Source organism: Carcharodon carcharias, chromosome 17 (assembly GCF_017639515.1).
Source record: "Carcharodon carcharias isolate sCarCar2 chromosome 17, sCarCar2.pri, whole genome shotgun sequence".
In the NCBI taxonomy this organism is placed as follows: domain Eukaryota; kingdom Metazoa; phylum Chordata; class Chondrichthyes; order Lamniformes; family Lamnidae; genus Carcharodon; species Carcharodon carcharias.
Genome location: NC_054483.1, coordinates 97,883,925 through 97,902,911, shown reverse-complemented (window position 1 = coordinate 97,902,911; position 18,987 = coordinate 97,883,925). Strand labels below are relative to the sequence as shown.

The following is an 18,987-nucleotide window of genomic DNA, read 5'->3' as shown; positions in this document are numbered from 1 at the left end:
GAAACTCAGTCACTAGAATGGTTTAAAATTGATAAAGAGGAGGTATTGGATAAGCTTAAAGTTGATAAGTAACTGGGACTGAATGAGATGCATCCAAAGAATATTGAAGGAAGTGAGAGTGGAAATTACAGATGCACTGGCAATAATTTTTCAATGTTTCTGGATTCGGGGGAGGTGCCTGAGGACTGGAGAATTGCAAACATTATGCACTTGTTCAAAAAAGGTTGTGGTGATCGCCCTGCAATTACAGACCAGTCAGTTTAATATCGTTAGTGGGGAAAATTCTAGAAACAATTATTTGGAATAGGATTAAAAGTCACATGGAAAAATGTGGATTGATTCGGAAGAGTCAGCATGGATTTGTTAATGGAAAATCGTGTCTAATTAACTTGCTGGAGTTTTTTGAAGAGGGAACAGAGATGGTTGATGAGGGAAAGGCTGTTGATGTGGTGTATATGGACTTCCAAAAGGTGTTTGTTACAGTGCCACACAACAGACTTGTGGAGAAAGTTATAGGTCAGAGAATAAAAGAGACAATAGCAACTTGGATACAACGTTGGCTGAGGGATAGGAAACAGAGAGTAATGGTTAACGGGTATTTTTCAGGCTGAAAGGTTTGTAGTGGAGTTCCACAGGGGTCGGTATTGGAACCCTTGCTTTTCCTGATATATATATATATATATATATATATATATATATATATATATATATAAATGATCTAGATCGTGGCATGCAGGGGACAATTTCAAAGTTTGCGGACAACACAAAACTTGAGAGAATTGTAAACTGAGAAGAACAGTGTAGAACTTCAAAAAGACATTCACACATTGGTGGTGTGGGCAGATAGGTGGCAGATGAAGTTCAATGCGGAGAAGTGTGAGCTGATGCGCTTTGGTACAAATAACATGGAGAGACAATATTCTAAAGGGTGTGCAGGAGCAGAGAGACCTGGGTGTATATCTACATAAGTCATTAAAGGGGCAGAACAGGTAGAGAGCTATTTCTAAAGCATACAGTATTCTAGGGTTCATTAATAGAGCCATAGAGTATAAGAGTAGGGAGATTTTGATGAACTTATATAAGACACTGGTTAGACCTTAGCTGGAGTATTGTATACAGTCTGGGCACCACACTATTGGAAGGATGTGAATGCATTGGAGAGAGTGCAGAAGAGGTTTACGAGAATCGTTCCAGGGGTGAGACACTCCAGTTATGAGGAAAGATTGGAGAAGTTGGGACTGTTTTCCTTGGAGAGGAGAAGGCTAAGCGGAGACTTGATAGAAGTTTTCAAAATCATGAAGAACCTGGACAGAGTAGATAGGGAGAAACCGTCTCCGCTTGTAGAAGGATCAAGAATGAGACGGCACAGTTTTAAAGAGTTTTGCAAAAGAAGCAAATGTGAGGTGAGAAAAAACTTTTTCATACAGCGAGTAGTTAAGGTTTGGAATGCGCTACCTGGAAGGTAGGTTCGATTGAGACATTGAAGAGGGCATTGGATGATTATTTAAATAGACACAATGTTCAGGGTTATGGAGAAAAGGCAGGAAATTGGCACTAAATTAAAATGTTCAGTGAGCTGGTGCAAATACGATGGGCCGAATGGCTTCATTCTGTGATTCAGTGGTGCGGGTGTGGGGAGTTTAGGAGCAGAGCCATTGGGTGCTGGGAGTGGGAGGGTGTTGTGATGGGGTTCAAGCCATTCAGAAGTGGGGGGTTGGAAGCAGAGCCAAGGGTATCCGGGAGTGGGGTGAGGGGGGCGGTGAGCAGAAACGGGGTGTGGGGAATCAGACCTGAGCCAGAAGTGCTGGAGGGGAGTGAGAGTTAGAAGTACAGTCCTTTAAATAAAACATTAAAAACAATTATATACCTGCCACTGAGCTGAAGGCAGAACTCAAGAGGCATATCTTGAGCTTGTGATGTCAGAGGGGTGTGGCTTTGCTGAACTTGCACCTCAGCACTTGGCCTCCCTACTTAACTCCCAGATGAATCCACAAGGCAGCTGGGAGAACAAGTACTCACTGCAGCCTACAAAATAGGTAAGAATGTAGTTTTAAACAGAGTGGCGTACGCCTTCTCTTCCCCCGGATCACAAGATCCAGACCATTATTTTGCGCTTTGGAAATTTCAGTTCCCGAAAAATGATGGACGGTTATTTTTGCAAATGCAGTTTGAGTGATTCAGTTGGTTGACTGGCAAAACATGGTAGTGGAAATTGACAACAAAAATTAATGGGCAATGTTGACAATTTAAAATCGGAAAAGCCGAAACAAAAGTCTGATAAAAATTATGACAACAGGAAATAAGGTTTATCGACAGGAAATGCATGCTTCATGCGAGATTTTTTATTAAGTCTTATAAATATGTGATTATTATATGAAATGCCTCTTTTCTGCCTTTGATGAACTGGTATTAGTAGGTGAAATGGAACACTACCTTCCAACACTACAGAAACTTTCTTTGCCTCTTGCCTGCAACACAGTTTGACTTCATTTCGGGATGAAAAAAAGGAAGGACTTGTGTTTATACACTGCCTTCCACTTAAGAGGTCTCAAGGTGCTTTACAGCCTTTGAAATAATTTTGAAGTCTAGTTACTCTTATATCTGCAGTTGCAGCAGCCAAGATCCCACAAAAGTATTGAGAAATAATAATTGGACAATTTGTTCTTTGAAGAATAAATACTACCAAGGCACTTGGAGAATTCCCCTTCTCTTTTGCTAAAAAGTGGAGATGGATCTTTTATCAACCTGAGAGACATACAAAGCTTCAACTTAACAACCCACCAAAGGACGGCACCCCCAACAATGCAGTACTTGTTCAGTACGGCACTGGGAGTGTCAGCCTAGGTGATGTGATCAGATTTCAAGAGTGGGACTTCAACCCACAACCAACTAACCTAGAGGCAATAAGACCAAAACCTTCTGAAATGGCAAGGGCAGTCTAGATTATTGAGCCAAAGGCTGACACCTCACATTTCCCATAGACATATATTCATAACATTGAACCTTCTTTATTCTCAGTACCACTATCAGGTTTACCTCCAGAGGGGCATTTACTGTATATGTACCAATAACCTGCAGAATAAATTACAAATTGATCTCGCTACCAGTGACTGACCTATAACCACCAGTACTTTTACATAGTTAAACAGCTAAAATTGCTTTCTACTGCCACAGCCCAAGTTTGGCAGGATAATTGTATTTTTCATGGTTCAGGTGAGCAAGGTATGAAAATATCACAAACCTAGTGCTAGGTTTCACTGAAATCCCAACAGCAGCACTGAATTCGATAAAATTTGCTTTCTCCTCGACAGGTTGGTGGTTTGTAAGTACAGCGGAGGAGCAGGGCTGGGTCCCAGCTACGTATCTAGAGTCACAAAATGGAACCCGCGATGACCTGGACATCAGCACTACAAGAGCTGGAGAAGGTAATGCAACCATTACTCTTTGCATAACATCCAAAAGTACCAGTTGACACTTCACTGAATCAGTGCCCAGTGGTATGGGCTAAATTACCTGGACTACAACAGTGCCTAGTGGCATGGGTTTAATTTCCTCAGGTAGATCATTGCCCAGTTGCATGGGTTTAATTTCCTCGGGTAGAGCATTGCCCAGTGCCATGGGTTTAATTTCCTCGGGTAGAGCATTGCCCAGTGCTATGGGTTTAATTTCCTCAGTGTATGGTGTAACAGAAGAAGATAGTAGTTAAAGTAAACATTGGTCCCTTACATCCTCAAAGAAATCTAATAAATTTGTTAAATGTGGTATCCCTTTCATAAAACCATGTTGACTCTGCCTGATTGTATTAATAATGTGAAACCAGAATTAATAATGAAACCGGTAAATGACAGAGTATTTTCTATTTATTTTAACAGCAGAAGACACAAAAAATATCCCAAGAATAATAGGAGAAAATTAAGGGGAAGGGCAGGATTTAAAACACTCACTACCACTCAAGGAATATACTAGGGGCGGATTTTCCAGTCCTGCGACTTTCACGCTCAAAGTTAATATCAAGAAGGTCCTAATATAATCAGGCAGAGTCAATATGGTTTAAAGAAAGGGAAACCAAATTTGACAGGATTCATTAGAGTTCCTTGAGAATGTACCAAGCTGGGTGGATAAAGGGGAACCAGTAGATGTAGGGTGGAATCATCCCAGATTTGCATAAGGTGCAGTAGCGAGTGTGAAAAACAACTTTTTACCCACCAGCTGCAATGACGGGTTTTCATGCCATATCATCTGCTTCCCACCTCATTAATTATGCAGCCACAGGAAACATGCTGTCTCGCTGGTGGGCGGTCTCTGAATTGCCCACCACATCATTATCTCACAATTTCCTCACTCTGGTGTCACATCTAAGCTGCAGCCGCGCACACAGTTCTCAATGCTTGCAGCACAACGAAAGCCAAAAAGTGTTTGGTGGACCCGTCACTGGAATGACTTTCGGAGACCTGCCGTGTTGTCCTCCATCCCCGCTCTGGTCGCATGAGGTCCAGCAATCTCACTACTCTGGTTTGGGAAGCGTTACCAGTGGTGGTCAGTGCCAGCGCTGCACAGAAGAGATTGGCCATCCGGTGTAAAAAGATGAATGATTTCATCCATGCTGCCAGGGTAAGGCAGCCATCTCATCACTCTAATCTTACACACTCACAAGGCCATCACTTTCACTGACATCTCACACACTGCCAGCTCAAGGGACATCACCATTCACTCTCTCACACACACCCTCACATCTCCATCTGGCCTAACTTCCAATGAGGATTATTTATGCTGAGGAATGAGGAAAATTATGCTGACAACCAATTTAAGCTGGTCAGTCAATCTCACAGTGAAGTGCCTTTGCGTGTACTAGAAGTAACTTATTAATACACAGGGCCCTGTTCTTTGCAGACAGAAAGAGCATGTACACACATTGTTTCGGCTAAACAAAATAAGTGATAGCCATTTGCTGGTTCATTCCTGAACAGTCAGAATCAACTGCCTGGTTTAAATTTAAAACAATGCTTGACAGTTGACTGTCAGCCACCATTAACTGGTAACGCCTCTACCAATCAGAGTCCACTTGTGAGTAAATCAGCACTCTTCTCTTACAGTATAAAGCTGTTGCTTCCCCTAACATTGATATGTCTTTTTTCAGAAATACTCAAATTCTGTACTACCAAAAGACTATTTGAATGAAACAAAAATAAACATAGCTGGAAAAACTCAGCAGATCTGACAGCAGGGCTATTTGAATGACCTAGATCTTGCTGCACAGGGCACGCTTTCAAAATTTGTGGATGATATGATGTTTGGAAGCATTGTGAACTGTGAGGAGGTTAGTGTAAAGTAGGCTTGTCCAACTCATGGTCTGCTGGCTGGGTGCAGCCCCAGATGCCTCTGAACTTGGCCCTCAAAACTTATTGCACATTCGACTGACTTATGTATGAAAAATGCTGTAAAACTCCTCATCAAATCAAAGGCTGGCTTCTCTCTGAGAGAAACCAGCCATGTGATTGGATGAACAGGAAAGAGTGGGAAGGTAAGTTTTGAAGGCACGTTACAGGGCCCGGAGCATGGCACGAGGCAGCCGGAGCGGGGTCCAGGTGAGTCTGAGCAGGATGCGAGGCAGTCGGAATGGAGCCCACTGGCGTCTGAGTGAGTGAATGACTGGAGACAGTGTGAGAGAGAGGTGTGAAGTTGGGGGCTGGTGGGGAGACTGTGAGGGAGGAGGGAGTTGAGGAGCAGAAGAGAATGTTGGGGGTTAGGAGAGTGTGGTGGGGGAAGAGAGTGTGAGCAGGGGAGAGAATGTGAGCATGATAGGGGTGAGAGAGTGTGAGCATGAGGGGCTGAGGCAGAGTGTATTGGGGGGAGAGAATGTTGGGGGAGAGAGCGTTGGGGAGGAGAAAGTATGAGGGGGATAAGAGAGTGTGAGGGGGATAAGAGAGTGTGAGTGGGAGAGGGAGAGAGAGGGAGAGTGATGGGGAGTGGAAGAGAGAGTGTGTGCAGGGGCAGAGTCCATAAGTCTGGCTCATTCCCAGTATCAGGGTTCTCATTCACCCTCACCCACGTACACCATCAGGCACTCTCATCCACTCTCAGTGAGTGAGGGTGAGTGAGTGAGTGAGTCCCCTGAGAGTGAGCCAGACGTACACAGTCTCACCATGTCACCCTCTAATACTCATCTTTATTTATTACTACTTGTTTTTTTGCTCAACAAGTTGGCACTTTTCATACCTCAGCTTTTGTTTGAAATTCATGTTTAATGTTGTGCCAAACTTTATCTTTCCAAAATTTGCCCATCAACCCCTTGAGTGAGAAAAACTTTGAAATGTGCCTCCCCCTCCCATGTGAAAAGGTTGGGCAAGCCTGGTGTAGAGCTTCAAAAAAACATTCAAAAAAGACAAGTTGGTGGACTGGACAGACAAAATTTAATGTAGAGAAGTGTAAAGTGATTCACTTTGATAGGAAGAACGCAGAGGGATAATATAAAATAAAGGATACAATTCTAAAGGAGGTTCAGGAACAGAGAGACCTGGGTGCATATGTGCATAAATCTTTGAAGATGGCAAGACAGGTTGAATGAGCAGTTTATTAAGCATACAGCATTGCTTTATTAAGAGGGGCATAGAGTATAAAAGCAAAGCAGTTATGTTAAACTTGTAAAGAACAGTGGTGCTGCCTCAATTGGAGTATTGTATCCAGTTCTGGGTGCCACGCTTTAGTGAACATGTGAAGGCATTAGGGAGAGCGCAGAAAAGATTCACAAAAATGCTTCCAGGGATAAGGAACTTGAGTAATGAAGATAAATTGGAGAAGTTTGGACTGTGTTCCTTGGAGAAGAGGAGGTTGAGAGGAGATTTGATAGAGATATCCAAAGTGAGGGGTCTGGGCAGAGTAAGTAGGGAAAAATGGTTCCCATTGGTGGAAGGATCGAGAAGAAGAGGGCACAGATGTAAGGTAATGGGCAGAAGAAACATAAGGAAAAGCATTTTCACACAGCGAATGGTTAGGATCTGGAATGCACTGCCTGAGAGTGAGGTGGCGGCAGGTTCAATCAAGACATTCAAGAGGGACAAAAACAAAAAATGCTGGAAAGACTCAGCAGGCCTGACAGCATCTGTGGAGAGAAAGACAGAGTTAACGTTTCGAGTCCGTATGACTCTTCTTCAGAGCTAAAGAAAAGTAGAAATGTAGTGAAATATATACTGTTTAAGGAGGGCAGAACAGGTGAAGCTGGATAGAAGGCCAGTGATAGGTGGAGGCAAAGGAGAGATTGCGAAAGATGTCACAAATAAAAGGTCAAAGGGTTGTTAATAGTGGTGGTTCTAGCTAAAGAAGGTGCTAATGGTGACATTAAGAGTGGAAAGCAGAATGTGATAATGGCCGGACCAGGGTAAGCACTCTGGAAAGTGACAGATGGCCCTAGCGGGGGTCGGGTTGGGGGAAAAAAGATCAAAAAGGCTTAAAGCTGGGGATAAAACAATGAATAAAAATGGAAATAAATTTTAAAAATAGTAATATTGAAAATAAGTGGGAGGAAAATAAATAAATTAAAATTGAGAAATAAAAATGAATAAGAAAAAAGATGGGGGGAATCAGAAAGGTGGAGGAGACAGTTCATGGTCTGAAGTTGTTGAACTCAGTGTTAAGTCTGGGAGGCTGCAAAGTGCCTAATCGGAAGATGAGTTGCTATTCCTCCAGTTTGCGTTGAGCTTCACTGGAACATTGCAGCAGGCCAAGGACAGACATGTGGGCATGAGAGCAGGATGGTGTGTTGAAATGGCAAGCGACAGGAAGGTCTGGGTCGTGCTTGTGGACAGACCGAAGGTGTTCCTCAAAGCGGTCACCCAGTCTGCGTTTGGACCACATTGGGAGCAGCGGATGCAGTAGACCAAACTGAGGGAAGTGCAAGTGACACGCTGCCTCACTTGAAAGGAGTGTTTGGGCCCTTGGATAGTGAGGAGGGGGGAATATAAAGGGGCAGGTGTTACACCTTCTGCAGTTGCATGCGAAGGTGCTGTGGGTAGGGGTTAAGATATAGGGGGTGATGGGGGAGTGGACCAGGGTGTCCCAGAAGGAACGGCCCTTACTGAATGCCAACGGGGGGGTGCGGGGTGAAGGGAAGATGTGTGTGGTGGTGGCATCATGCTGGAGTTGGCGGAAATGGCGGAGGATGATCCTTTGAATGCGGAGGCTGGTGGGGTAAAAAGTGAGGACAAGGGGAGGGAGAGGAAGATGTGATGGCAGAGTCGCAGGAGATGGGTCCGACACAGCTGAGGGCCCCGTCAACTACCTTGGGTGGGAAACCTCGGTTAAGGAAGAAGGAGGACATGTCAGAAGCATTGTTTTGGAAAGTGGCATCATCGGAACAGATGCGACTGAGGCAAAGTAACTGAGAGAATTGGCTGGAGTCCTTACAGGAAGCAGGGTGTTAGGAGCTGTAGCCGAGGTCGGTGTAATGAATATTGGTGGACAGTCTATCACCAGAAATTGAGATAGAGAGGTCAAGGAAGGGAAGGGAAATTTCAGAGATGGACTATGTGAAGGTGATAGAGAGGTGGAAATTGGAAGTAAAATTGATAAATTTTTCCAGGTCCAGACGAGAGCATGAAGCGGCACCGAAACCGGCATCAACGTACAGGAAAAAGAGTTGTGGGAGGGGGTCTGAGTAGGACTGGAACAAGGGATGTTCCACATACCCCACAAAGAGACAGACATAACTGGGACCCATGCTGGTACCCATAGCCACACCTTTTACTAGGAGGAAGTGAGACAATTTTAAGGAGAAATTGTTTAGTGAGAGAACAAGTTCAGCCAGATGGAGGAGAGTGGTGGTGGATGGCGTTTGTTCAGGCCTCTGTTCAAGGAAGAAGTGGAGAGCCCTCAGACCATCCTGGTGGGGGATGGAGGAATAGAGGGATTGGATGTTCATGGTGAAGAGGAGGAGGTTAGGGCCAGGGACCTGGAAATTGTTGATATGATGTAGGGCATCAGAGGAATCGCAGATGTAGGTGGGAAGAAACAGGACAATGGGAGAGAGAATGGAGTCAAGATAGGAAAAAATGAGTTCCGTGGGGCAGGAACATGCTGACACGATTGGTCTACCAAGACAGTCCTGTTTGTGGATTTTGGGGAGGAGGTAGAAGCGGGCTGTCTGAGGTCGGGAGAGCATGAGGCTGGAAGTTGTGGAGGAAGATCTCCAGAGGAGATGAGGTCAATGACAGCCCTGGAAACAGTGGCTTGGTGTTCGGTGGCGGGCTCATAGTCCAGGGGGAGTTAGGAGGAAGTGTTGGTGAGTTGGCGCTAAGCCTCTGTTGAGGTAGAGGTCAGTACGCCAGACAACAACAGCACCACCCTTGTTGGCAAGTTTGATAACAAAGTCAGGGTTGTACCTGAGAGAACAGAGTGTGACGAGTTCAGAAGGAGACATGTTAGAATGGGTGAAAGGAGCAGAGAAATTGAGACGGCAGGTATCACACTGACAATTCTCAATGAAAAGTTCAAGGCAAAAGGCCAGAGGGAGGGGTCCAGGTGGAGGGAGAATACTCGAGGTGGGTGAAAGGACCCACTGACCGGGGTGGAGAAGACTCCTGCCCAAAGAAGTGAGCATGGAGACGAAAGCGGCGGAAAAAGAGTTCAGCATCATGCTGAGCCCGGAATTCATTGAGGTGAGGGCTTAAGGGTATGAAATTGAGTCCTTTGCTGGGTACAGAACTTTCAGCATCAGAAAGGGGAAGGTCAGGGGGTGGAGGTGGAGCAAAATAGAAAGTCAGGGATAGGTGGGAGCAAAGGAGAAATTTGACAACGATTTCATGGACACAGGACAAAGAGAGTGTCAATGGTAGCATTAAAGACTAAAGAAGGTGCTGATAGCAGCATAAAGGTAAGATAGCAGAATGTGTTAATAACAGAACAAGGGTCAGTGCTCTGTGAAAGCACAACATAGAAACAAGTGACAGATGGCCCTGTGTAGGGCGGGGTGGGAGGTAGTTGGAGGAAAAAGATTTTTAAAAAATTAAATGAATAAATAAATAAAAAATTAAAATGTGTAAAGATGGAGGAGAGAGCTCATGGTCTGAAGCTGTTGAACTCTGTGTTAAGTCTGGAAGGTTGTAAAGTGCCTAATCCGAAGATGAGGTGCATCAAGGGGTATGGGGAAAGAGCCGGAGTATGGCATTGAGATAGAGGATCAGACATGATCATATTGAACGGCAGATCAGGCTCGAAGGGCCAGATGACCTACTCCTGTTCCTATTTTCTATGTTTCTTTTCAATGTTTGCCTTGGGCTTAACTGGAACATTGCAGCAGGCCAAGGATGGACATGTGGGCATGAGAGCAAGATGATGTGTTGAAATGGCAAGCGACAGGAAGGTCTGGGTCATGCTTGCGGACAGACGGAAGGTGTTCCACAAAGCGGTCACCCAGTCTGCATTTAGTCTCCCCAATATAGACCAGACCGCATTGCGAGCAGTGAATACAGTAGACCAAATCGAAGGAGGTGCAAGTGAAGCGCTGCTTCACCTGAAAGAAGTATTTGGGTCCTTGGACGGTGAGGAGGGAGGAGGTGAAGGGGCAGGTGTTGTACCTTCTCGATTGCATGGGAAGGTGCCATGGGAAGGGAATGAGGTGATGGAGGAGTGGGTCAGGGTGTCACGGAGGGAACAGACCCTGTGGAATGCTGTCGGGAGTGGGTGAGGGAAAGATTTGTTTGGTGGTGGCACCATGTTGGAGTTGGCAGAAATGGCGGAGGATGATGCTTTGAATGCGGAGGCTGGTGGGATGAAAAGTGAGGACAAGAGGAACCTTATCATGGTTTTGGAAGGGAGGGGAAGAGGTGAGGGCCAAAGTGTGGAAGATGGATCAGAATCATCCTCCCACACTGGATCATCAGCCTGGGTTCACTATTGTATATAAGTGACATGCACCTGGCGAGCTGCACTTCGCTTGGGACTTGGAGGTTCATTTGCCGCACCTTGCTTCAGTCAGCACTCGCATTCATCAGCGTCAGGCTTCACAGACAGCACCACATCACTTTTAGGGGGCTCACAGGCAGGTTTCTACCTACCAGAAAAACCATAAGGCAGGGTGGGTAGCTTCTCAAAAGGCTGCAGGGCTAGGACTTCTTTGGGGAAGGGGAGAAGGGACCTCAGGCAAGGGAAGAGGCAGTAGGGCAAGAGCTGTAGTGGGGTATCCCAGAGTGTGTGAGGAGGGGGGGGGCACAAGTTGATCTGTGCAAGTGGCCTCAAGATGGTGAGGGCTGAGGAGGCAGTCTCCAGTGGAGATGAGGCCAGATGGAGATGTGAGGGTGTGTGTGAGACAGTGAGTAGTGATGTCACTTGAGCTGGCAGTGAGTGAAATGCCGGTGAATCTGTGATGGGCTTGTGAGTGTGTCAGTTTAGAGTGATGTGATGGCTGCCTTACCCTGGCAGCAGGGGTGAGATCATTCATCCTCTTTCTGCACTGGATGGCCAACTTCTGTGCAACGTTGGCGCTGATTATCACTGACTGCCACTGCCGACCAAACCGGTGGTGAGATTGCTGGACCTCCTGCGGCCAGAGCAGGAGTGGAGACATCACGGCAGGCCTCTGCAGGTCATCCCAGTGATGGGTGACTGAACGCTTTTTGGCTTTCATTGTGCTTCAAGCCTCCACAGCATCCAAAAGGCATTCAGAGATGCTTTATTGACTCGGGGAGCTGCAGTCTTTTTGTCTTTCGGGGCCATGTCTTCTGTGCAGCAGTCCTGGCCTGGAAGCACTGAGAGCTGTGCACGCAGCTGCACTTTAAATACGGCACTCAGCGTGAGGAAGCAGTGAGGTGACAGCGTGGTGGGCATATGAGAGCCCATCGCTATTGAATCGGCATGTTTCCTGGGAATGCATGATTAATGGGATTGGGATGATATGGCATGAGAAGCCCCCATTGCGGAAGCGGGTAAAACGCTTTTTTTCCTGCCCATTACTGCACTTAGTGCAAATCTGGGATGATTCCACTCATTAACTCTGTTTCCCTCTCCACGGATGCTACCAGACCTGCTGAGTTTCTTTTGCATTTTCTGTCTTTATTTCAATTTAAATTTTAGCTAATCTCTGTCAACCATGCCTACCTTCATAAGTGGCAGAAATTTTAAAAATCAGCAAGTCTCCCACCTTTTAACATTGATGAGTTGTCCATTTATTACATATTTCCATGCGTAGGGGAGAAGGGACAAAGCTGCCTCTGCCTGTAGTTCACCAATCTTATTTACCGAACTTTATGCATTCACATACATGAACATTAGCCCTGATTTAGGATTTTTACTTTCCCCTTTACTCTGACCCCTTCTAATGGCCTACTCTATTTCTGTCAAACTCTCCAAATATTCTGTCTATCTTGATACTACTCTTTGATATATCTTCCTCTCAGTTAATACTTCTGTACTTTCCACTGCCAGTTTTTCTCCCCTCCTCTTTGAATTTCCCCGCAGGCTCCCATGCCCCTGCCAATCTAGTTTAAGCCCTCCCCAGTAGAAAACCTCCCCGCAAGGACACTAGTCCCAGTCCTGTTAAATTGTAACCTGTCCTTGTACAGGTCCCACCTGCCCCAAAACTGGTCCCAATGTCCTCAGAAATCTGAAGGCCTCCCTCCTACTCCATTTCTTCAGCTGCGTAATGAATTGCTCAATCTTCCTATTCTTATGCTCACTAGCACATGCCACTGGGAGTAATCCTGAGATTACTGCCCTTGAGGTCCTGCTTTTTAATACCCTTCCTAACTCCCTAAAATCTGCTTTCAGAACCTCATCCCTTTTCCTGCCTATACCATTGGTCCCAAGTGGACTACAACCTCTGGCTGTTCACCCTCCCCGAAAAGATTGTTTTGCAGCTGCTCTGTGACATCCTTGACCCTGGCACCAGGGAGGCAACATACCATCCTGGAGTCAGATCAACAGCCACAGAAACGCCTGTCTGCTCCCCTAACAATGAAACCCCCTACCACTATAGCATTTCCACTCTTCCTCCTCCCCTCCTGTGCAGCTGAGCCACCCATGGTGCCAGAAGCTTGGCTCTTGCTGTAGTTCTCTGAGGAACCATCTCGTTCACAGTATCCAAAATGGAAAAGCAGTTAGAGAGTGAGATGGCCTCAAGGGATTCCCACACTACCTGCCTGTTTCTCTTAGATACTCTGGCGGTCACCCATTCTGCTTGTGTACTTAATAGCTGCGGTGTGACCACCTCTTTAAGCATGCTATCCATGTAATCATCCTCCTTATGGATGCACCACAGTGACTCCAGCCATCGCTTGAGTTCTGTAACGCAAAGTTCAAGTTTCTGCAGCTGATGACACATCCTGCAGGTTTAGTAATTGAGGGCATTTAGTGCCTGCACAATGTCCCACATCCTGCAGGATGTACATTCCACATGTCTGCACACAGAAGGAAAAGTTGACTTTAGACCTGTGGTTCCCAAAGCTCTCCACCACTGAGGGTTGTCTTTGCCTCATGTCTTGGTCTGGTGATAGAGCATGATTACTATGATTCGTCAACAAATTTTGTGTTATGCAACTACCTGGATGACTGAAAAAAAATATGATAATTGAACAGTTGCTCATTTATCTAATAATTTACAAGCCACCTGCATATAAAATGTTTGTCCCTGGGTGGGCTAAAACCAACAACCTTTTGCTTAACAGCCAAACGTGCTAACCGATTGTGCCACAGAGACACTACCAGGATGGTTAAAGGCGAACCAGATGGACTTTGGTCTTTTCTCACCCTGCAGTTCCAATGTTCTTATTGCATCTAAATGTTTCCACCTACTAATTCATTGTGTATTGATGAAGTGCTACTCATTTTCTCACTTAGTTGTTAAAGTTGTTGTCTCTTCATGTAATTTCCATATTGTGTTTGATCAACTATTTCCAATTCATTTTCAGTGATTGTTTTGAATCATTTTGTTGTACAACAACAAATTGGATTTTAACTCTCTGAGTACTGTAGGTACAAATACTGTTCTAATAATCATAAGGTAATTGGTGCTAAAAAGTTGCTTTGTAAATTTAATCTGAGTTACATCATCTAGCCCTGGACGGTGTCAAGCTTTTGAGTGTTGTTGGAGCTGCACTCATACAGGCAAGTGGGGATTATTCCATCACACTCCTGACTTGTGCCTTGTAGATGGTGGACAGGCTTTGGGGAGTCAGGAGGTGAGTTACTCGCCACAGGATTCCCAGCCTCTGACCTGCTCTTGTAGCAACAGTATTCATATGACTGGTCCAGTTCAGTTTCCGGTCAATGGTAAGCCCCCAAGATGTTGATAGCAGGGGATTCAGTGATGATAATGTCATTGAAAGTCAAGGAGCTATAGTTAGAGCAGGATTAAGTAAGAGCATGAGTAGGCCATTCAGCCCATCGAGCCTGCTCCACATTCAATAAAATCATGGCTGATCTGATGGTGTCCTTAACTCCACTTTCCTGCCTGCCTGCCTCCAATAATTTTTTACCCCTTTGTCAAAGAAAAATCTATCCAACTCAGCCTTGAAGGTATTGAATGATCCAGACTCCATTTCTCTCTGTGGAATTCAAAACACTAACGACCCTCTGAGAGATGAAATTCCTCCTTCCCTCCGTCTTAAATGGGAGACCCCTTATTTTGAAGTTATGTCCCATGAGGGGAAACATCCTCTAAGTATCCACCCTGTCAAGCCCCTTCAAAATCTTATGTATCAATAAGATCACCTCTCAGTCTTCTAAACTCCATTGACAATAGGCCCAACATGATCAACATCTGCTCATAAGACAGCCCTGTCATCCCAGGAATCAATCTAACTGCTTCCAATGCAAGTGTATCCCTCTTCCTTCAGGGGAGATGGTGGCATAGTGGTATTGTCACTGGACTAGTATTCCAAAGACCTCGGGTAATGCTCTGGGGACCTGGGTTCAAATCCCACCATGGCAAAAAAAAATCTGGAATTACAAGTCTGACGATAACTACGAAACAATTGTCACACAAACCTATCTGGTGCCCTTTAGGGAAGGAAACCTGCCATCCTTAGCTGGTCTGGCCTACATGTGACTCTAGACTCACTTGATAATGGGGGATTAAGAGTTGACTGTTAATTAGGGATGGGGAAATAAATGTTGGCCTAGGCAGTGATGCCCACATTCCATGAATTAAAAAAAGTTAAGGAGATCCCTCTGCACTGCAGCATTCTGCAGTCTCTCTCCATTTATACAATATGCAGGAATAATTCTGAGGGTTGCAAGGGTGCAGAATGTACTCTGAATGTCCATCACCAAGAGTGGATCAGCAGAATCACTACTAGCTGAGCTGGCCAATTCCTAAAAGACACAGCTGCTAGACTGGGTCTGTGGCAGGCGGTGAGGGAAAGACACACTTGACCTCATCCTCACCAATTTGTCAGTCGCAGATGACAGTATCCATGACAGTATTAATAGGAGTGACCACCTCACAGTCCTTGTGGAGATGAAGTCCTGCCTTCAGTCTTGTTGTGTGGCATTACTACCATGCTAAATGGGATAGACTTCAAACAGGTCGAGCAACAGGACTATGCATCCATGAGGCGCTGTGGGCCATCAGTAGTAGCAGAGTTGCACTTGAACACAATCTGTAACCTCATGGCCTGGCATATCCCCCACTCTACCGTTACCGTCAAGCCTTGGTTCAATGAAGAGAGCAGGAGGACATGTCAGTAGCAACATCAGGCATACCTTAGAATTAGGTGTCAACCTGGTGAAGCTACAACGCTTAATTGCCAAAGAGCATAAGCAGCAAGTGGTAGACAGAGCTAAGCGATTCCTCAACCAACGGTTCCGATCTAAGCTCTGCAGTCCTGCCACATCCAGTCGTAAATTGTGGTGGACAATTAAACAACTCATTGGAGGAGGAGGCTCCTCAAATATCCCCATCTTCAATGATGGAGGAGCCCAGCACATCAGTGCAAAAGATAATTGCAACAGTCTTCAGCCAGGTGTGCCGAGTGGATGATCTATCTGGCCTCCTCTAGATAGATGCCAGTCTTCAGCCAATTTGATTCACTCCACATGATATCAAGAAACAGCTGAAGGCACTAGATACGCAAAGGCTATGGGCCCTGACAATTTTGCAGCAAAAGTACTGAAGACTTGTGCTCCAGAACTTGCCATGTCCCAAGTATAGCTACAACACGGGCATTGACCCGACAATGTGGAAAATTGCCCAGGTACGTCCTGTACACAAAAAGCAGGACAAATCCAACCCGGCCAATTACTGCCCCATCATTCTACTCTTGATCATCAGTGAAGTGATGGAAGGTATCATCAACAGTGCTATCAAGTGGCACTTACTTAACAATAACCTGCTCACTGACGTCCAATTTGAGTGACTAGTATTCCAAAGACCTCGGGTAATGCTCTGGGGACCTGGGTTCAAATCCCACCATGGCAAAAAAAAATCTGGAATTACAAGTCTGACGATAACTACGAAACAATTGTCACACAAACCTATCTGGTGCCCTTTAGGGAAGGAAACCTTCCATCCTTAGCTGGTCTGGCCTACATGTGACTCTAGACTCACTTGATAATGGGGGATTAAGAGTTGACTCTTAATTAGGGATGGGGAAATAAATGTTGGCCTAGGCAGTGATGCCCACATTCCATGAATTAAAAAAAGTTAAGGAGATCCCTCTGCACTGCAGCATTCTGCAGTCTCTCTCCATTTATACAATATGCGTTGAGTTCTGCTAGGGCCACTCAGCTCCTGACCTCATTCCAGCCTTGGTTCAAACATGGACAAAAGAGCTGTACTCCTGAGATGAGGTGAGAGTGACTGCCCTTGACATCAAGACAGCATTTGACTGAGTGTGGCATCAGGGAGTCCTAGCAAAACTGGAGTCATTGGGAATCAGGGGGCAAACTCTCTATTGGTTGGAGTCATAGCTAGCACAAAAGAAGTGGGGTTGTTGGATGTCAATCATCTCAGTTCCAGGCCAGCACTGCAGGAGTTTCTCAGGGTAGTGTCCTCGGCCCAACCATCTTCAGTTGTTTCATCAATGACCTTTCATCATAAGGTCAAGAAGTGGGGATGTTCGCTGATGATTGCACAGTGTTCAGCACAGTTTGCGACTCCTCAGATACTGAAGCAGTCTATGTCCAAATGCAGCAAGACCTGGATAATATTCAGGCTTAGATTGACAAGTGTCAAGTAACATTTGCACCACACAAGTGCCAGGCAATGACCATCTCCAACAAGAGAGAATCTAACTATCACCCCTTGATATTCAATGACATTACCATTGCTGAATTCCCCACTATCAACATCCTGGAGGTTACCATTGACTAGAAACTGAACTGGACCAGCCATATAAATACTGTGGCTACAAGAGCAGGTCAGAGGCTAGGAATCCTGCAGCAAGTAACTGACCCCCGAATCCCCCAAAGCCTGCCCATCATCTATAGGGCACAAGTCAGGAATGTGATAGAATACTTTCGCCTTGCCTGATTAAGCTCAGCTCCCACAACACTCAAGAAGTTCAACACCGTCCAGGACAAAGCAGCCGGCTTGATTGGCATCCCATCCACAAACATTCACTGGGTCAGAATCCTGGAACTCCCTCCCTAACAGTGGGTGTACCTGCATCACATCGAGTGCAGAAGTTCAAGATGACCACAATCTTCTCAAGGGCGATTAGGGATGGGCAATAAATCCTGGCATAACCAACATTGCCCACATCCCTTGAATGAATATTTAAAAAATTCTGCTTTTTTAATCTTCCAGCCAAAGTAGACAACTTCACATTTTACCACATTAAACACCATTGGCCAAATTTTTGCCCACTCACTAAACCTATCTATCTATGTCTCTTTGCAGACTCTGTATCCTCCTCACAACTTGCGTTTCTACCTAAATTGTATATTCTGCATATTTGGCTACAATACAGTCCCTTCATCCATGTCATTCATATAGATCGTAAACAGTTGAGGCCCCAGCACTGTTACCTGTGGCACCCCACTCGTTAGATTTTGCCAACCTGGAAATCATTCATTTATCCCGTTCCTGCTTCCTGTTACTTAGCCAATCCTCTATCCATGCTAATATATCACCCCAACACTATGAGCTCCTGTCTTGTGCAGTAACCTTTTATATTATTTTTATAAACTCTTCGCCAGGTCCTTGTAGATGTGAGCACACAGTACAAAGTGACTCAAATGTGATGCCTCTAAAGTTGTTAGAATGGGAATGTGTGGATATTTCCTAAGGATGGAAGGCATTCAGTACTCAAGAGTGTTAAAAGAGCTATTACTTATCAGTTATCTCATTGTCAGTACTAAAAATGAAACTACTTGTGATATCCAGGCTGGAAGAATGGGGTGATTTGACGTAACTGAGCAGCTAGCTCTGAGAAACCATTATTGTGTTGTGTGTCTCTCTGTGCAGTAGAAAAGAAACATCTTTATGATTTGTTAACTTTTGATTTAAAAGCATTGTGCCAGTGTATGTTTCCAGTACAGACATTGTGGGGAAGGATCTTCTATGGCACTGGCTAGCATCCTGGGTCCTCACTTCCAGCTTACTGACTTTTACAAAGAAGGATAAGAGTAGCAAATGCACAGGAAAACCACCACCACTGTTTCATTCCAAGTCACGCACTTTTCTGACTTGGACATGTACCACAATCCGTTCATTGTCGCTGCATCAAAATCCCGGAATTCCCTACCTAGCAGAATTGTGATAGCATCATCACTAAAAGAAATGGAGTGATTCAAGAAGGGTCAAGGCCCATCTAGGGCAACCAGGGTTGGGCAATAAATGCAGCCTTGCCACCAGCATACCCTCTAAATTCTTTTGAAGTGAGCAAGTGATTTAAGTAACATTCATGCCACACAAGTGTCAGGCAATGACCATCTCCAACAAGAGAGAATCCAGCCATTGCCCCTTGATGTTCAATGGCACTACCATCACTCAATCCTCCACTATCAACATCCTGGGGGTTACCATTGACCAGAAAATGAGCTGAACTAGCCATATAA

The 18,987-nt window shown here is 45.2% G+C and overlaps 1 protein-coding gene across 2 annotated transcripts in view; it reads left to right on the top strand.

The window, feature by feature from the left end:
- sh3pxd2aa (SH3 and PX domains 2Aa) overlaps window positions 1–18,987 on the top strand; it is a 528,636-nt gene that overhangs the window by 430,819 nt on the left and 78,830 nt on the right. For both annotated transcript variants that reach the window (XM_041210524.1, XM_041210526.1), the window contains one exon: window positions 3,312–3,425. In XM_041210524.1, the coding sequence (XP_041066458.1) occupies window positions 3,312–3,425 (114 nt within the window). The remainder of the gene's footprint in view (window positions 1–3,311; window positions 3,426–18,987) is intronic.